This window comes from Martes martes, assembly GCF_963455335.1.
Source record: "Martes martes genome assembly, chromosome: 2".
Taxonomy (NCBI): domain Eukaryota; kingdom Metazoa; phylum Chordata; class Mammalia; order Carnivora; family Mustelidae; genus Martes; species Martes martes.
The window spans coordinates 145,698,800-145,714,479 of NC_137889.1; the positions used below are offsets into that span (position 1 = coordinate 145,698,800).

Genomic DNA, 15,680 nt, shown 5'->3' on the forward strand with positions numbered 1-15,680 from the left:
CCCCCCACAAATGGCTGTGCTGGTACTTCCACCTTCCCTCCCCCATACCGTAACTCGGCCTGAGGAAGGGAGAAGAAAGATTTCAGTGTGCAATCCCAGCAGTGGGGAGACCAAAAAGCAGACTGGGTCATTTCAGTAATTACAGAGGAGTAAGAATCTGCAAGGATTTCCCACGAAATTGGCTCAAGAAGCATTCTCAGCCTGCGTACAGGACGTCTGTTTAAATGATTCATGGGAATAAACTGGTTCCCGATTTTGTACTGGGGCTCACACCAGGTCGGAGTGCAGAGGTCTGAGCATGGGTCCTGCTGGCTCTGCCACACTGAGACCCTGGGTGTTAATAATGATCATACATAAGTACCATTTACCAAGTGCTGGGTGTGCGCCAGGCATGCTGGGCTGGAGGGACACATCATCTCATTCAGCGGGCACAGGCAGTCCGGGGAAGAGGGGGGAAGGGAGCCTCATCTCATCATCACTTCCATTTTACAGATGAGGACACTGGGATTCAGATGCCTAAGTCACCAACGGCCCCAAGGTCAAGCAGCTGCTGACTGGGTGTGTCTGATCCCCCCAATCCAGAGCCCTTATACTTCTGGTCTGAACTAATCCAAGCCTCAGTTTCCCCAGGAAGAGAGAGAAGAGGGCCTAAATAAGCCTGAAACAGTCTTCTGGGCTTCCGAGGTGTGGTCCCAAGGCTGAAGGGGCGTGGCCTTCTCACCCTCCCCAGGCCGCCGGGCGGGAGAAGAGGGGGGTAGCGGGGAGGGAGAATTAACCTGGGAATTGCGCCCAGGGTCTGAACCCGCGCCTAGGGGGTAGGTGGGAAGGGGTTACTCACGTCGATGTTCCTTAGAATGACGCACTTTCCATTGGTGTAAAGAAAATTGTTGCCCTTGGGGTCTCCGCCAATGATTTTGGAGACGCCCCTCTCCACCTGGGGGAGGCTGGCGAACACCTTCTCTGCGGAGACACAAACCAGGCAGGGCGCGTTAGGGGCATCCCTCACCTCGGGCCCCGGCCGAACTGACGACCGGGGGCCAGGAGCGGACGAGAGAGGGGACCTGGACCGGTCTCAGCCGGTCACCTGTTGCCTCCACCGGGAGGGGCGGCCGCCACTTTGAAGGAGCGCAGGGGACCGCGCGACTTCCTGGTCCGCGCTCCCGACCAGGCCCTTCAGGAACGCGGGGGCTCCCACGGGCCCAGCCCGCAGCACCAACTTTGGGGTACCCCCGGGCCGGGGATCGCCGCCGGGCGCCCTGAGGGCGGAGGAGCGTTCGCCGGCCCGCTCCCTCTCCCCTCCCCCGCGGCCGGGGACTCAGCCGGGCCGCCCGCGCCCCGCGCCACGCCGATGGCCGAGGGGGTCCGGCGGCGTGGACGCCCATCCCCGGGGGCACCGGGCCGCGGCACTTACTGATCTCGTACGGCATTCTCGCCCACTTGTTACCGCGCCGCGCTCGCTAAGACCTCCGGAGCCGCCCGCGCCGCGAAGCAGACTGGCAGAGGCCGGGCCAGGGACCGGGGGCCGAGAGGCGGCGCCGGGCTTGCGGGGCGCGGAGGGGGCGGTCCGAGGCCGGGGCTCCGAGGCCGGCTCGCGCCCTGCCCTGCGCGCTGCCGCTGCGGACGCGCCGAACCCGGAAGCGCGGTCCCGCGCGCGGCTCGCCCCCAGCTTTGACCATATATAGTCAAGCGCTCGGCTCGGCGGCTGCAGCCCGCGTGAGGATGCGCGGACCGGGCCGCCCCTCCCCCACCCCCGCGTGGGCCCCGCCCCGGAAGTGACGTTGCACGCGGCCCCGTAAAAATGTGGCGCGGGCAGCCGATTCAGTGTCCGGTCGCTTCTGGGTGCTGCTTAGTTCGTGGACGGCAGGGTGGGCGGGCTACTCCGGCCGTTCAGGTTGAAGTTCGGGGCCGCACAACGCGCCAGCACGCTGTTGTGGGGCGGGTGGTACTGGGGAAGCCGTTTTCGACCCTGTGTTTGCCCAGCGGGCGTTCCCGGGCCGCTAGCTTTCCGGCGGAGTCGGAGCCCGCGCAGGGATTGCAAACAGTGCTTTTTCTTTCCTTAAAAACATGCCTGACTGGGAGTCGCCCTTCCTCTAAAGCAGCCGCTGGCAGCAGAGATTTCAGGGATATGCCTTGCTGGGCCTGAACTCTCTCAAAACTTCCTGTAGAAACCTAAGAAGCCGAGGAGAGCGAAGGGCATGTAGGCTCTAAGAAAACCAGGGTTTATGAGTCAGAAGGCAGAAGGAAAGGGGGAACTTCCACTTTCAAGATCAAGGCAGCGTGAAAATGGGGAAGGCAAGGGCTCCGAGATGTTGCTTTAAGCCTTCTTTTTCAGTAGGGGGACACAGCTTTCCTGAGGGGTGGCTAAGTGAGGATATGTAAAGCACCTGTGGGTACTGAAGTCCAAGCTGAAAAAACTTTCTGTATGTACTGGAAAGACCTGTTAGCTGTTTCCAGAATCTACCCAGGTTAACCATTTCTTGCCTCCTTGACTGTTAGTCCCACAGAACCAGGGCTCACCTGGGTTATCGCAGGTGTTTGTTATGCACCTGTTCTCCTACCACCGTCCCCCACCTTCACCTCAGTCTGTTCTTCAGGTTGCAGTCTGTGTTCTATAAACTAAAACCTACTTTTCACCTTAAAGTTTATAGGAACTCCCAAGTCTCCAAGCTAAAACCTTTAAGACTGGGCCCTAGGTAACAAGTCTCAGGGTTAGGAGAAGACTCCATCTACTGCTCTCAGCTGTACCTTTCTCTTGCACACTGTCTGCCTTGTTCCAGGAATGCCCCAAGATACGCCTGCCCTAGGTCCTTGGCAATTTACTCTTCTCTCCAGAAAAAACTAATTGCTATAGTATCACTTGCTCAGTGAAGGTCCCCTTCCCTGACCACTTATTTTAAATCCCAAGCTTCCAGCTCTTAGGAACATATTCCTGATATTAACTTTCCTGTGACTTGTCTGGAGTATTCACCTGGCAGATGTTCAAACGGGTGACTCCTGTACCCCACGTGTGCCTTTTGATCAGGAAGCAGTGGCTGTGAAGGTAGTTCTGTGAAGGACCCTAGAAATGATAAGTCTTGGTATCAAATGGTGATTCCCGAAAAAAGTGGTAGCTATAACTCTGGAGAAACCAGGGTTTGATTATCAGCCCCTAATGAGACTTGGGTTCAGAACAGGTGGATTTAAAATCACCCCTGGGATGTTTATGTAACAGAAGCACCCTCGTGCAAGTAAACCTAAGGCACCAGCCTCGAACTCTTGCAAGCTGGTAAACTTTAGCTCATGCACAAAGCCTTGTTGAACTTAACGCTACTTCACAAGGAGACTAAAACTCAACGTAGAACATTCTCAAAACCCTGGTAGGAGGGTTTGCTGCTAGCCTAGGAAGTCCTATTGATCTGGGGGCTTGAAGTTTGGGTTGGGGTGGGAATGCTTACCCTAGTTTAAAAACAAAGCAAAAACCTGTCTATGGACAGCAGGACAAGGCAGGAAGTTACAAGGTTGAAAGGGAAGAAGGACCCCAGGGCATTCTTCCTCTGGCTTGTCTCAGGGTTGGTATGCTTGGTTGTCTCTCAGCTGTAAAGGCTCAGTAACACCTGAGTAGTATTGGCTGTGGCTAGCTGTTATTCCGTCACTTTTTCCTTGAGTTCCTCTACATACACCTTTGCTAATACAACCAACAGCCTGCTTCCCCTCTCTAGGAGGGACCCTGGATGTCAGTATCCTGGTGGCTCCTCTTCTACATGTCTGTCCAGCTACTTCTCTCAGAATGTCTCCTGTAACCAACTGCCTCCCCAGCATCTCTGTAGGGAAGTCCCCAAGGCACTTCTTGAGAATAAACCAGCCTAAGACCACCCTGGATCCCTCCTGCCATGGTGACCCTGCCTTTCTGGCTACTTTGGCTCCAGACCTTACCCAGCCCTGTCCTCACCCCCGCCCCCCCACCCCGGCGTTCAACCGGGGTTGAACGGATAAGTTGAATCAGATAAGTTCAGACTTATCTGATTCCTTGAATGCCTGCATTTCTCCAATCTATCCCTTCATCTCCCTAACACCACCAGGTTCTGAGCTTCTACGCCTCATCCAGGCTCCTTTAACCACTTCCTAACTACTGTGTCCACTCAGAGCCAGAGTAACCTGCTGGGTGTGACCAGTAAACCCTGAGGCAGCGAATGAAAAGATTATTCCAGACACCTAAATAGGAGAAAGGAGAGGGAGAGATGCTCTAGGGGTGAAAAGATCCTGAGCCAGACTCGGTCTCCATTTTTTTTTTTTTAAGATTTTATTTCTTTTATTTGACAGAGATTACAAGTAGGCAGAGAGGCAGGCAGAGAGAGGAGGAAGCAGGCTCCCTGGCTCGATCCCAGGACCCTGGGATCATGACCTGAGCTGAAGGCAGAGGCTTTAACCCACTGAGCCACCCAGGTGCCCCTCAGTCTCCATTTTTATTGCAGGTCTCAATACATCAAGGAAGAGCAGAAAAGCAGAAAGGAATGTTAGGTTTTAGTAATCAAGACCTAGACCTATGGGTCGAGGTGTGGTGGAAGCAAGCGGCGTCTGCTGTGCATACAGGCTAAGGGTATGATGCATATGTGACCATAAGGTTGAGAGTGTTTTTCATTTAAGTTAAATGTTTACTCCCTAGGTGAGAGCTTTGAGCTGCAGTAAGGATCTGACTCTGGCTGTTTTCAGCTCAAACTTCAAAGCAGACCCAGCATTGCAGGCCCTCCTCCTTTGCTTTTCATAATCAGTCTCCTCTTGGGAGACCCATTTCCCTTAAGTCTTCTCTATCCAGGCACTGTGAATCCTCACAGTAATCTCAAACCTTGTCAGCACCCCACACATCTTCTATCTCAAGATGTAGGCCTGGAGAGGATGTTGGTCTCTAAGGCCCTGTGGGGATCCAGCCTCAGCCTAGCTTTCTAGTAGCTCTGTGCCTGGGTCTCTTCGGGTCACAAGGGGCCACCCCCAGGGCCTTTCAGCTCTGCTGCTCTGCACAGCGCCTGCCTGGGTCTATTGTCCCTGCTATTTCTTACCCTTTCCTGCACAGCCCAGTTTAAGGCCAGTCAACTCTTAGATTAAGGCCAAATTAAGTCCTCTCCTTGCTGGATTAACTTGCTTCCCCACCCCCACTGTGAACTGAGAACAGGGGCCCCCTGTTCAGGGGCTGCATGATTTTCGAGTATTTAGCTAAGGGCCCACCAGGCTGCTCTAGAGGGAATGAGGAATCCGAGCATCCCCTGAGTTTGCATTGAATTCTAAAGCAATTAGTGTCTTAAAAACCTACTTAAGTGATTCCTTAAATCTTAAACTCCTAGGCTGGCTTTGGGTAATCTGGTGTCGGTTATTTAGGTAACCCCAACAAAACCCTTAGATCGGCTTCCAGGTGTCAGTACAAGGCCCTGATGCTTCCTTTTTGGGTCAGTTCTGCTGGATGCTTCGTGCTGAAAATTGAAGGCTCAGGATACGTGGCTCTACCTGAATCCACCACTTCCTGAGCGTGCTTAGCCCAGGAGCCTTGGTTTCCTATTCCATAAACTGGGATTCCACAGGAGACCTGGGCTTTGTCAAATGAATGACTAATCCCTGTAACTACTACAAGATTTTTTTTTTTTTTTTTTTTGGTCAAATTCCTGCAAGCTACAGGAACTTTAGCATAAGTTACTTTCCCTTGAGGATGATCAACAGTAGGTGTATTTGTAGGAGAAAACTCCGTATTCCTGCATAGCTTCAGACTGATCTTAACATAGTTCAGGGAATATATCCTCTTCATGGGGCGCCTGGGTGGCTCAGTGGGTTAAAGCCTCTGCCTTCGGCTCAGGTCATGATCCCAGGGTCCTAGGATCGAGCCCCGCATCAGGTTCTCTGCTCAGTGGGGAGACTGCTTCCTCTTCTCTCTCTGCCTGCCTCTCTGCCTACTTGTGATCTGTCTGTCAAATAAATCTTTTAAAATATATATATATATATATCCTATTTATTCCAGCCACTGATGTATCTTAGTTCTTTATAAGCCATGCTTCACAGACCACTAAACCTCCACTATCTGATCTTCCTAAGGAATGGGTGAGGTCCATCAGCTGAGACAGCAAACCTGACTTGAGACTTGAACCTGCACGACTTCACTCCTTCAGCATAGAGCTGTGAAGGCTCTGGGGCAGTCCACCGCTTCCTTGTCTGTTCTTTGCCCTAAGAACTCCTGTAGTTTGTAGGAAGAACACAGCACCTGTTTTTGCTTCTCTCTGCTGCCTGATACTCAGAACTTTGGTTGAAATGGTGCCCCGAGGGCTGTCCTCAACTCTGCCTCTCTAAAGGATTTTCTACAACTGAGGACTTCCCTAGTCACGCCCCATGAGCCAGGTGCTGGCTTGCATGTCCTTTGGCTCAAAGGTTATGACTTGCCCAAGTTTCCAAGCAAAAGGCTACAGGCAGGATTAAAGCTTGGGTCAGCTTTCTCCAAAGCCCAGCTGTTTTCCTTACTAAAAAGGAGTGATCCAGAGGCAACTGGGTGGCTCAATTAAGCATCTGACTCTTGATTTCAGGTCAGGTCATGATCTCAGGGTCGTGAGATATGAGCCCTGCATCGGGCTCTGAGCTCACTCAGCCACTCAGCAGGGAGTCTGTCTCTCACCCCCCTGCTTCCCACCGCCCACTGGCCCCCCCCCAAAAAAAATCTTAAAAGAAAAAAGTGAACCAGACCAACACTTGTGAACCTGTGTTCTTGAACAGGCAACTTTATTTCATTCCAGTGAACGGTAGAATCCAGTAGCTCTTCAGTCAAGTGCAAGGATGTCCTTGTTCAGTTGAAAACTGTGACCTGGGACAAATACTCAATTACAATACTACTGCCTTTTTTTTTTTTTTTTTTTTTTTTTTTTTTTTTTTTTTTTTTTTGCTGACTTGCACTAGAAAATAATCCAGCCATCTGTTAGGTCAGTCGTGATCTGCTTGGCTTTGGGTGCTGCCCCTGTCCCAGTAGCCGCCATCAAGCAGGCATGTGGCTGCATGTCACTTGATGTTCTGCAGTGCTGTGGGGTATCTGGTCTGAGGGCCATGCTGGCCTCCTTCCTGATGACCTAGAGCCTTGGGTGAAGGGAGCTCTGCTTTGTGTAGAAACCCTAGTACAACCCCTAGGTCTGTCCTTCCTCTGGTCTGGTCAGCACTGGGGTCCTTCTCCCTGGCTGTTGCAGGCATGAAGAGTTCCTGGACCTCTGTGTATGGGAGTACAGGGCGTACTTAAGCCCCAGTTCTGCAGAACTGGCTCTAGGCTACTTCCCCAATAGCTGAGGATCTTGGGAAGTGCCAGCGCACTCCAGAAATCCATCCTGGCTTCTGCCAACACTTCCTGCTCGATTAAAGGAGTCACTGGCCGTTTCCAAACCAACTTCCTACTATATTAGTCTTTAGTCTGCTCCAAGACATGAACCAATCTCCATATTTTCCAAAGCACAGAAAACCCAAAGCTGGCTTTATTGGTAGCCGAGAGGGCTTTGGCCTTTTGCTTCCACAGAGAGGGACATGGATTAGCTGGACATAATCTGTTTCTCTGTCCCTCTGCAGGGAGTGATCAGACCAATAGTTCAGCTTAGGGAACTGGCTAAGCATTGCTGAGCCCTTGTTTTGCTTGCATTCTGAGAACAGGTGCTTTGCTTCCTCCAACTAGTTGAGTGTTGGCGTATAGACTGCCCAGCCCCTGAAACCAGGCCCACTGTCTAAGTCTGCCTGTGGCTGGGAAAGTATTTGTTTGCTAGACCTGCTGTCCTTAAGTACCACAAGCTGAAGGACTTAAGCAGCAGACGATCTCCATCTGGTGATGGCAGAATTGTTGATTTCTTCTGCAGGGCATGAGCAAAAGTCTGTTCCATACTCGTCCCCCAGCTTTTGTGATTTTTGACAATTTTTGACTTATATGCAAGCATCACTTTGATCTCTGCCTTCATGGTCATATGGCATCTCCCTGGGGCTCTGTGAGCCAATCACTACCCCCACTTTCTATAAGGACCCTAGCCATTTGGGACTGAGGCCTCCCTCCTCCAGAAGGACCTCATTGTAATGGATTACACATACAGTGGCCTCATACCCAATTCACCTTCTGAGGGTACTGGGGATTAAGACTTGACTATCATTGGGATACATTTCAATCTGTGAAAGTAGGTAAGAGGCTTGCCTGTTCCACCTCCCTGTCCTCCTTCCCCCTATGTGCCCTTGACTGCTAGCCTGAGGCCTCCTTGGAGGGAAAGACACAAGATGCCTGAGTATGCAGACATGCACTTAGGCAGGGACCGTAGCTTTGACACTAGAGGTTTGACATCCACTTTGGAGTAGATGCCCTTGAGGAAAACCACCAACTAGGATACAAACCGATCAACGGGCGGGTGTCCTGCCAAAGGGTCCCCAAAGAAATGATCAAACAGCCACTCCCCAACCCACCCCCGATCCAGCTTCCATTCCAAAATGCTTCAATGCAGCAGCTTAGAATAGCAGCCTTTAAAATAGGCACCAGAACATTTTTGTCATGTTTGGGAGCTACTTGGCATCTGGTGCTGCCCCTAAGGCTGTGAACCCAATTCCTTAGCTGTGCTGGCATGGCTGGGAAGGGACTTCTGCATCCAAGTGCAGCTGCAGGGTGGTGGCAACCATAGGTAACCAGGAGCTGCTGTTTGGCTTCAATGTCCTCAGCTTAAGTCTGGGCCCAGGAAGGCCTAGGCCCCTTGTCCTGGTTGGGTGGGCTCTGGGCCCTACTGATGGCATTGTTGGGACTGGGATGGTAGGTCTCTGTCCAAGGACAACTTGAATTCTATATGGCAGTGTTTGTTCTCAAAGCAGTAGCTCTACAGGGAGACTGCAAGGGAGGAGGCTGCAGATGGAAGGAGCTCTGACTCCGGCATCAAAGTTGATGGAGTAGCACCACTGTGTACACTTGGGGATGACTGGCATCTGGTTTTAATTCTTATCTTTTAAAGATTTTATTTATTCAACAGAGATAGAGCCAGAGAGCACAAGTAGTGGGGAGGGGAAGCAGAGGGAGAAAGAAGCCGACTGCCTCCTGAGCAGGGAGCCCAATGTGGGACTCAATCCCAGGACCCTGGGATCATGATCTGAGCTGAAGGCAGACGCTTAACTGACTGAGCCACCCAGGCGCCCCTAGTTTTAAGTCTTTAAATTCAGTTAAGTGTTCTGTTGGCTTCAGTGTATAACATAGTGATTCAACACTCCCATACAACAACCTGGTGCTTATGACAAGTGCTCTCCTTAATCCCCACCCACCTCCCCTCTAGTGGCCATCAGTTTGTTCTCTAGAGTGGAGTCTGTTCCTTGATGTTACCCCCTCCACTTTGCTGTTTTTTAAAATTCCAGATGAGTGAAATCCCAAGGTAGTTGTTTTTCTGACTCATTTCACTTAGTGTTACAATAATCTCTAGCTCTATGTCATGGCAAATGGCAAGAATTCATTTTTTATTATTTTTATTAGCATATATTATTTGCCCCAGGGATATAGGTCTGTGAATCATCAGGCTTACACATTTCACAGCACTCACCATAGCACATACCCTCCCCAATGTCCATAATTCAACCACCCTTTCCACACCATCCCCCCCCACCCCCGCCTGGCTAGCAACCCTCAGTTTGTTTTGTGAGATTAAGAGTCTCCTATGGTTTGTCTCCCTCCCAATCCCATCTTGTTACATTTTTTCCTTCCCTACCCCCCAAGCCCCCTGCCTTGCCTCTCAAATTCCTCATATCAGAGAGATCATATAATAGTCTTTCACTAATTGACTTATTTCAGTCAGCATAATACCCTCTAGTTCCATCCACGTGGTTGCAAATGCCAAGATTTCGTTTCTTTTGATGGCTGCATAGTATTCCATTGTGTGTATGTATACACATCTTCTTTATCCATTCATCTTTTGATGAACATCTAGGTTCTTTCCATAGTTTGGCTATTGTGGACATTGCTGCTATAAACATTTGGGTGCACGTGCCCCTTCAGACCACTACATTTGTATTTTTAGGGTAAATACCCAGTAGTGCAATTGCTGGGTCATAGGGTAGCTCTATTTTCAACTTTTTGAGGAACCTCCATGCTGTTTTCCAGAGTGGCTTCACCAGCTTGAATTCTCACCAACAGTGTAGGAGGGTTCCCTTTTCTTCACATCCTCTCCAACATCTGTCATTTCCTGACTTGTTATTTTAGCCATTCTGATTGGTGTGAGGTGGTATCTCATTGTGCTTTTGATTGGTATTTCTCTGATGCCAAGTGATGAGCACTTTTTCATGTGTCTGTTGGCCATCTGAATGCCTTCTTTGCAGAAATGTCAGTTCATGTCCTCTGCCCATTTCTTGACTAGATTATTTTTTCTTTGGGTGTTGAGTTTGAGAACTTCTTTATAGGTTTTGGATACTAACCCTTTATCTGATATGTAGCAAATATCTTCTCCCATTCTGTCAGTTGTCTTTTGGTTTTGTTAACTGTTTCCTTTGCTATGCAGAAGCTTTTGATCTTGATGAAGCCCAATAGTTCATTTTTGCCCTTGCTTCCCTTGCCTTTGATGTTCCTAGGAAGAAGTTGCTGCAGCTGAGGTCGAAGAGGTTGCTGCTTGTGTTCTCAAGGATTTTGATGGATTCCTTTCTCACATGGATTCCTTTCATTCATTTTGAGTCTATTTTTGTGTGTAGTGTAAGGAAATGGCCCAATTTCATTCTTCTACATGTGGCTGTCCAATTTTCCCAGCACCATTTTTTGAAGAGACTGTCTTTTTTCCATTGGACATTCTTTCCTGCTTTGTCAAAGATCAGTTGACCATAGAGTTGAGGTCCTATTTCTGGACTCTCTATTCTGTTCCATTGTTCTATGCATCTGTTTGGTGCCAGTACCATACTGTCTTGATGATGACAGCTTTGTAATAGAGCTTGAAGTCTGAAATTGTGAAACCACCAGCTTTGGCTTTATTTTTCAACATTCCTCTGGCTATCTGGGGTCTTTTCTGGTTCCATATTAATTTTAGGATTATTTGTTCCATTTCTTTGAAAAAATTGATGGGGTTTTGGTAGGGATTTCATTGAATGTGTAGATTGCTCTAGGTAGTATAGACATTATTTGTTCTTCCAATCCATGAGCATGGAACATTTTTCCATTTATTTGTGTCTGCCTCAATTTCTTTCATGAGTACTTTATAGTTTTCTGAATACAAATTTTTTGCCTCTTTGGTTAGGTTTATTCCTAGGTATCTTATGGTTTTGGGTGCAATTGTAAATGGGACTGACTCCTTTTCTTCTGTCTTGCTGTTGGTGTATAGAAATGCAACTGACTTCTGTGCATTGATTTTATATCCTGACACTTTACTGAATTCCTGTATGAGTTCTAGCAGTTTCGGAGTGGAGTCTTTTGGGTTTTCCACATAAAGTATCATGTCATCTGCAAAGAGTGAGAGTTTGACTTCCTCGTTCCTGATTCAGATGCCTTTTATTTCTTTTTGTCTGATTGCTGAGGCTAGGACTTCTGGTACTATGTTGAATAGCAGTGGCGATAATGGACATTCCTGCCATGTTCATGACCTTAGGGGAAAAGCTCTTAGTTTTTCCCCATTGAGAATGATGGCTTTAATGATATTGAGGTATGTGCCCTCTATCCCTACACTTTGAAGAGTTTTGATCAAGAAACGATGCTATACTGTCAAATGCTTTTTCAGCATCTATTGAGAGTATCATATGGTTCTTGTTCATTCTTTTATGAATGTATTGTATCACACTGGTTGATTTGTGGATGTTGAACCAAACTTGCAGCCCAGGAATAAGTCCCACTTGGTCATGGTGAATAATCCTTTTAATGTACTGTTGGATCCTATTAGCTAGTATTTTGGTGAGAATTTTTGCAACTGTGTTCATCAAGGATATTGATCTGTAATTCTTTGTTGGGGTCATTGTCTGGTTTTGGGATCAAGGTAATGCTGGCCTCATAAAATGAGTTTGGACATTTTCCTTCTATTTCTACTTTTTTGGAACAATTTCAGAATAGGTATTAATTCTTTAAATGAATTCCCCTGGGAAGGTGTCTGGTCCTGGGCTCTTGTTTGTTGGGAGATTTTTGATGACTGCTTCAATTTCCTTATTGGTTATGGGTCTGTTCAGTTTTCTTTTTTTTCCTGGTTCAGTCTTGGGAGTTTATACATCTCTAGGAATGTAGATTGTCAAATTTGCTGGTGTATAGTTGCTCATAATATATATTTTTTAAGATTTTATTTATTTATTTGACAGAGATCTCAAGTAGGCAGAGAGGCAGGTAGAGAGAGAGGAGGAAGCAGGTTCCCCACTGAGCAGAGATCCTGATGGGGGCTCAATCCCAGGACCCCAGGACCATGACCTGAGCCAAAGGCAAAGGCTTTAACCCACTGAGCCACCCAGGCGCCCCTGCTCATAATATGTTCTTATAATTGTTTATTTCTTTGCCATTGGTAGTGATCTCTTTCATTTATAATTTTATTTGGGTCCTTTCTCTTTTTGATAAGTCTGGCCAGGGGTTTATCAATCTTATTAATTCTTTCAAAGAATGAGCTCCTAGTTTCGTTGATTTGTTCTACTGTTCTTTTGGTTTCTATTTTATTGATTTCTGCTCTGACCTTTATGACTTCTCTTCTCCTGCTGGGTTTAGGTTTTCTTTGTTCTTTCTCCAGCTCCTTTAGGTGTAGGGTTAGGTTGTGTACTTGAGACCTTCTTGTTTTTTGAGAAAGTCTTGTATTGCTGTATACTTTCCTCTCAGGACCACCTTCGCTGTGTTTCACAGATTTTGAACAGTTGTGTTTTCATTTTCACTTGTTTCCGTGAATTTTTTCAATTCTTTAATTTCCGGGTTGACCCATTCATTCTTTAGTAGGATGCTCTTTTGTCTCCATGTATTTGAGTTCTTTCCAACTTTCTTTTTGTGATTGAGTTCTAACTTCAGAGCATTGTGGTCTGAAAATAGGCAGGGAATGATCCCAGTCTTTTGGTACTGGTTGAGATCTGATTTGTGACCCAGGATGTGATCTATTCTGGAGAATATTCCACGTGCACTAGAGAAGAATGTGTATTCTATTGCTTTTGGATGGAATGTTCTGAATATACCTATGATGTACATCTGGTCCAGTGTGTCATTTAAAGCCTTTATTTCCTTGTTGATCTTTTGCTTGGATGATCTGTCCATTGCAATGAGGGGGGGGTGTTAAAATCCCCTGCTATTATTGTGTTATTGTGGATGTGTATCTTTGATTTTGTTATTAATTGGTTTATATAATTGGCTGCTCCCATGTTAGGGGCATAGATATTTAAAATAGTTAGATCTTTTTGTTGCACAGACCCTTTTGAATATGATCTAGTGTCCTTCCTCATCTCTTATTATAGTGCTTGGCTTAAAATCTACTTTATCTGATATGAGGATTGCCACCCCAGGTTTCTTTTGATGTCCATTAGCATGGTAAATTGTTTTCCACCCTCTCACTTTAAATCTGGAAGTGTCTTTGGGTCTAAAATGAGTTTCTTGTAGACAGCATATTGATGGGTCTTGTTTTTTTATACATTCGGATACCCTGTGTCTTTTGATTGGGGCATTTAGCCCGTTAACATTCAGGGTAACTATTGAAAGACATGAATTTAGTGCCATTGCATTTCCTGTAAGGTAACTGTTAACTGTATATTGTCTCTGCTCCTTTCTGGTCTGCTACTTTTAGCCTCTCTCTTTGCTTAGAGGACCACTTTCAATATTTCCTGTAGGACTGGTTTGGTGCTTGCAAATTCTTTTAATTTTTGTTTTTCCTGGAAGTTTTTTTTATCTCTCCTATTTTCAGTGATCGCCTAGCTGGATATAATATTCTGGGCTGCATATTTTTCTCATTTAGTGCTCTGAATATATCATGCCAGTTCTTTCTGGCCTTCCAGGTCTCTGGATAAGTCTGTTGCCAATCTAATATTTCTACCATTGTATGTTACAGACTTATTGTTCTGAGCTGCTTTCAGGATTTTCTTTGTCACTAAGACTTTTAAGTTTTACTGTTAGATGATGGGGTGTGGACCTATTTTTATTTATTTTGAGGGGGGTTCTCTGTGCCTCCTGGGTTTTGATGCTTGTTCCCTTTGACATATTAGGGAAATTCTCTACTATAATTCGTACCAATATACTTTCTGCCCCTCTCTTTCTTCTTCTGGGATCCCAATTATTCTACTATTGTTTCATCTTATGGTATCACTTACCTCTCATTCTCCCCTCATGATCCAGTAGTTGTTTGTCTCTCTTTTGCTCAGTTTCTTTATTCTCCATTATTTGGTCTTCTATATCACTAATTCTCTCTTCTGCCTTATTTATCCTAGCAGTAAGAGCCTCCATTTTTTATTGCACCTCATTAATAGCTTTTTTTATTTCAACTTGGCTAGATTTTAGTTTTTATTTCTCCAAAAGGGGTTTCTTTAATATCTCCCATGCCTTTTTGAAGCCCAGCTAGCACCTTGATAACGTCATTCTGAACTCTAGTTCTGACATATTATCAATGTCCATATTGATTAGGTCCCTAGCCATCAGTACTGCCTCTTGTTCCTTTTCTTCCCCCCACTGTGGTGAGTTTTTCCACCTTGTCATTTTATCCAGATACATGAACAAGAGAAAAAATACTAAAAGGGTAGCAAAGACCTCAGAAAAATGTGCACTAACCAAATCGGAGGAGGGAGGAGACCCAGAAGTGGGGGATGAGAAAGGGGAGGAAAAATAAAAATTAAAAAAAAATATATATGTACATACATTAGACTGGTGAATAGAACAGAGCCACCCACTTGATTTTGGGTGTATTCTGGTCTCTTAGAAGAGGCTACCTCCCAAAAATTTATGGGAAAAAAATAGACACACACACACACACACACACACACACACACACACACACACGGGTAAACATGATGAAGGGATGGAATATGACTGTAAAGATGAAAATTTTAAAAATTCTAAAAATGGAATTGATAAGTTAGTTGAAAAAAAAAAAAAGAAAAAAAAATGTGATCAGGCCGAAGACTAGAACAAAGCCATGTGCTGGATTTAGGATATATTTGATCTATTAGAAGAAATTGTATCCCAAAATTTTAAAGAAAAAAAAAACCTATATATATACAAAAAATGTTAAATACAATGAAGGGATAAAATAGGACTATAACAATGAAGATTTAAAATTTATTTTTTAAAAAAGGTATTAAGATAAACTTGTTAAAAAAAACGTTAAAAGAGGAAAGAGGAAATGTTAAAAAAAAAAGAATAAAAGAAATAAAATTAAAAAAATTTAACTTTGCAAGACTAAAGGTTCATGGGGAAAAAGCCATGAATTCTATACATTGCTTTCCCCTAGCTCTGGAGTTCCGCTGTTCTTGATGATTGGTGAACTTGGTCTTGGCTGGATATTCTTGCTGATCTTTGGGGGAGGAGCCTGTTGAAGTGAGTCTCCAATGTCATTTCCCTAGGCGGAATTGCACCACCCTTGCCAAGCGCCAGGCTAAGTAATTTGCTCGGGTTCGCTCTCAGGAGCTTTTGTTCCCTGAATGCTTTCGGTAGAGCTTTGGAGGACAGGAGGACAGGAATGAAAATGGCAGCCTCCCAGTCTCACCCAGAGGATCTGAGAACTTGGAGCCCCACTCCTTAGTGTGTCCTCAGAGATAAGCTTTCAGTCATTCTGGTTGCG

At 46.4% G+C, this 15,680-nt stretch overlaps 1 protein-coding gene across 1 annotated transcript in view; it reads right to left on the reverse strand.

Moving 5' to 3' along the window:
* Positions 1-1,624, reverse strand: part of WDR1 (WD repeat domain 1) — a 43,512-nt gene extending 41,888 nt beyond the window's left edge. Inside the window, exons 1-2 of the mRNA XM_080797728.1 lie at positions 1,412-1,624; positions 839-960 (exon numbers count right to left, since the gene is read on the reverse strand). Coding sequence (XP_080653854.1) covers positions 839-960; positions 1,412-1,427 — 138 coding nt within the window. The 5' untranslated portion in view covers positions 1,428-1,624. The remainder of the gene's footprint in view (positions 1-838; positions 961-1,411) is intronic.
* Positions 1,625-15,680: the final 14,056 nt, after the last annotated feature.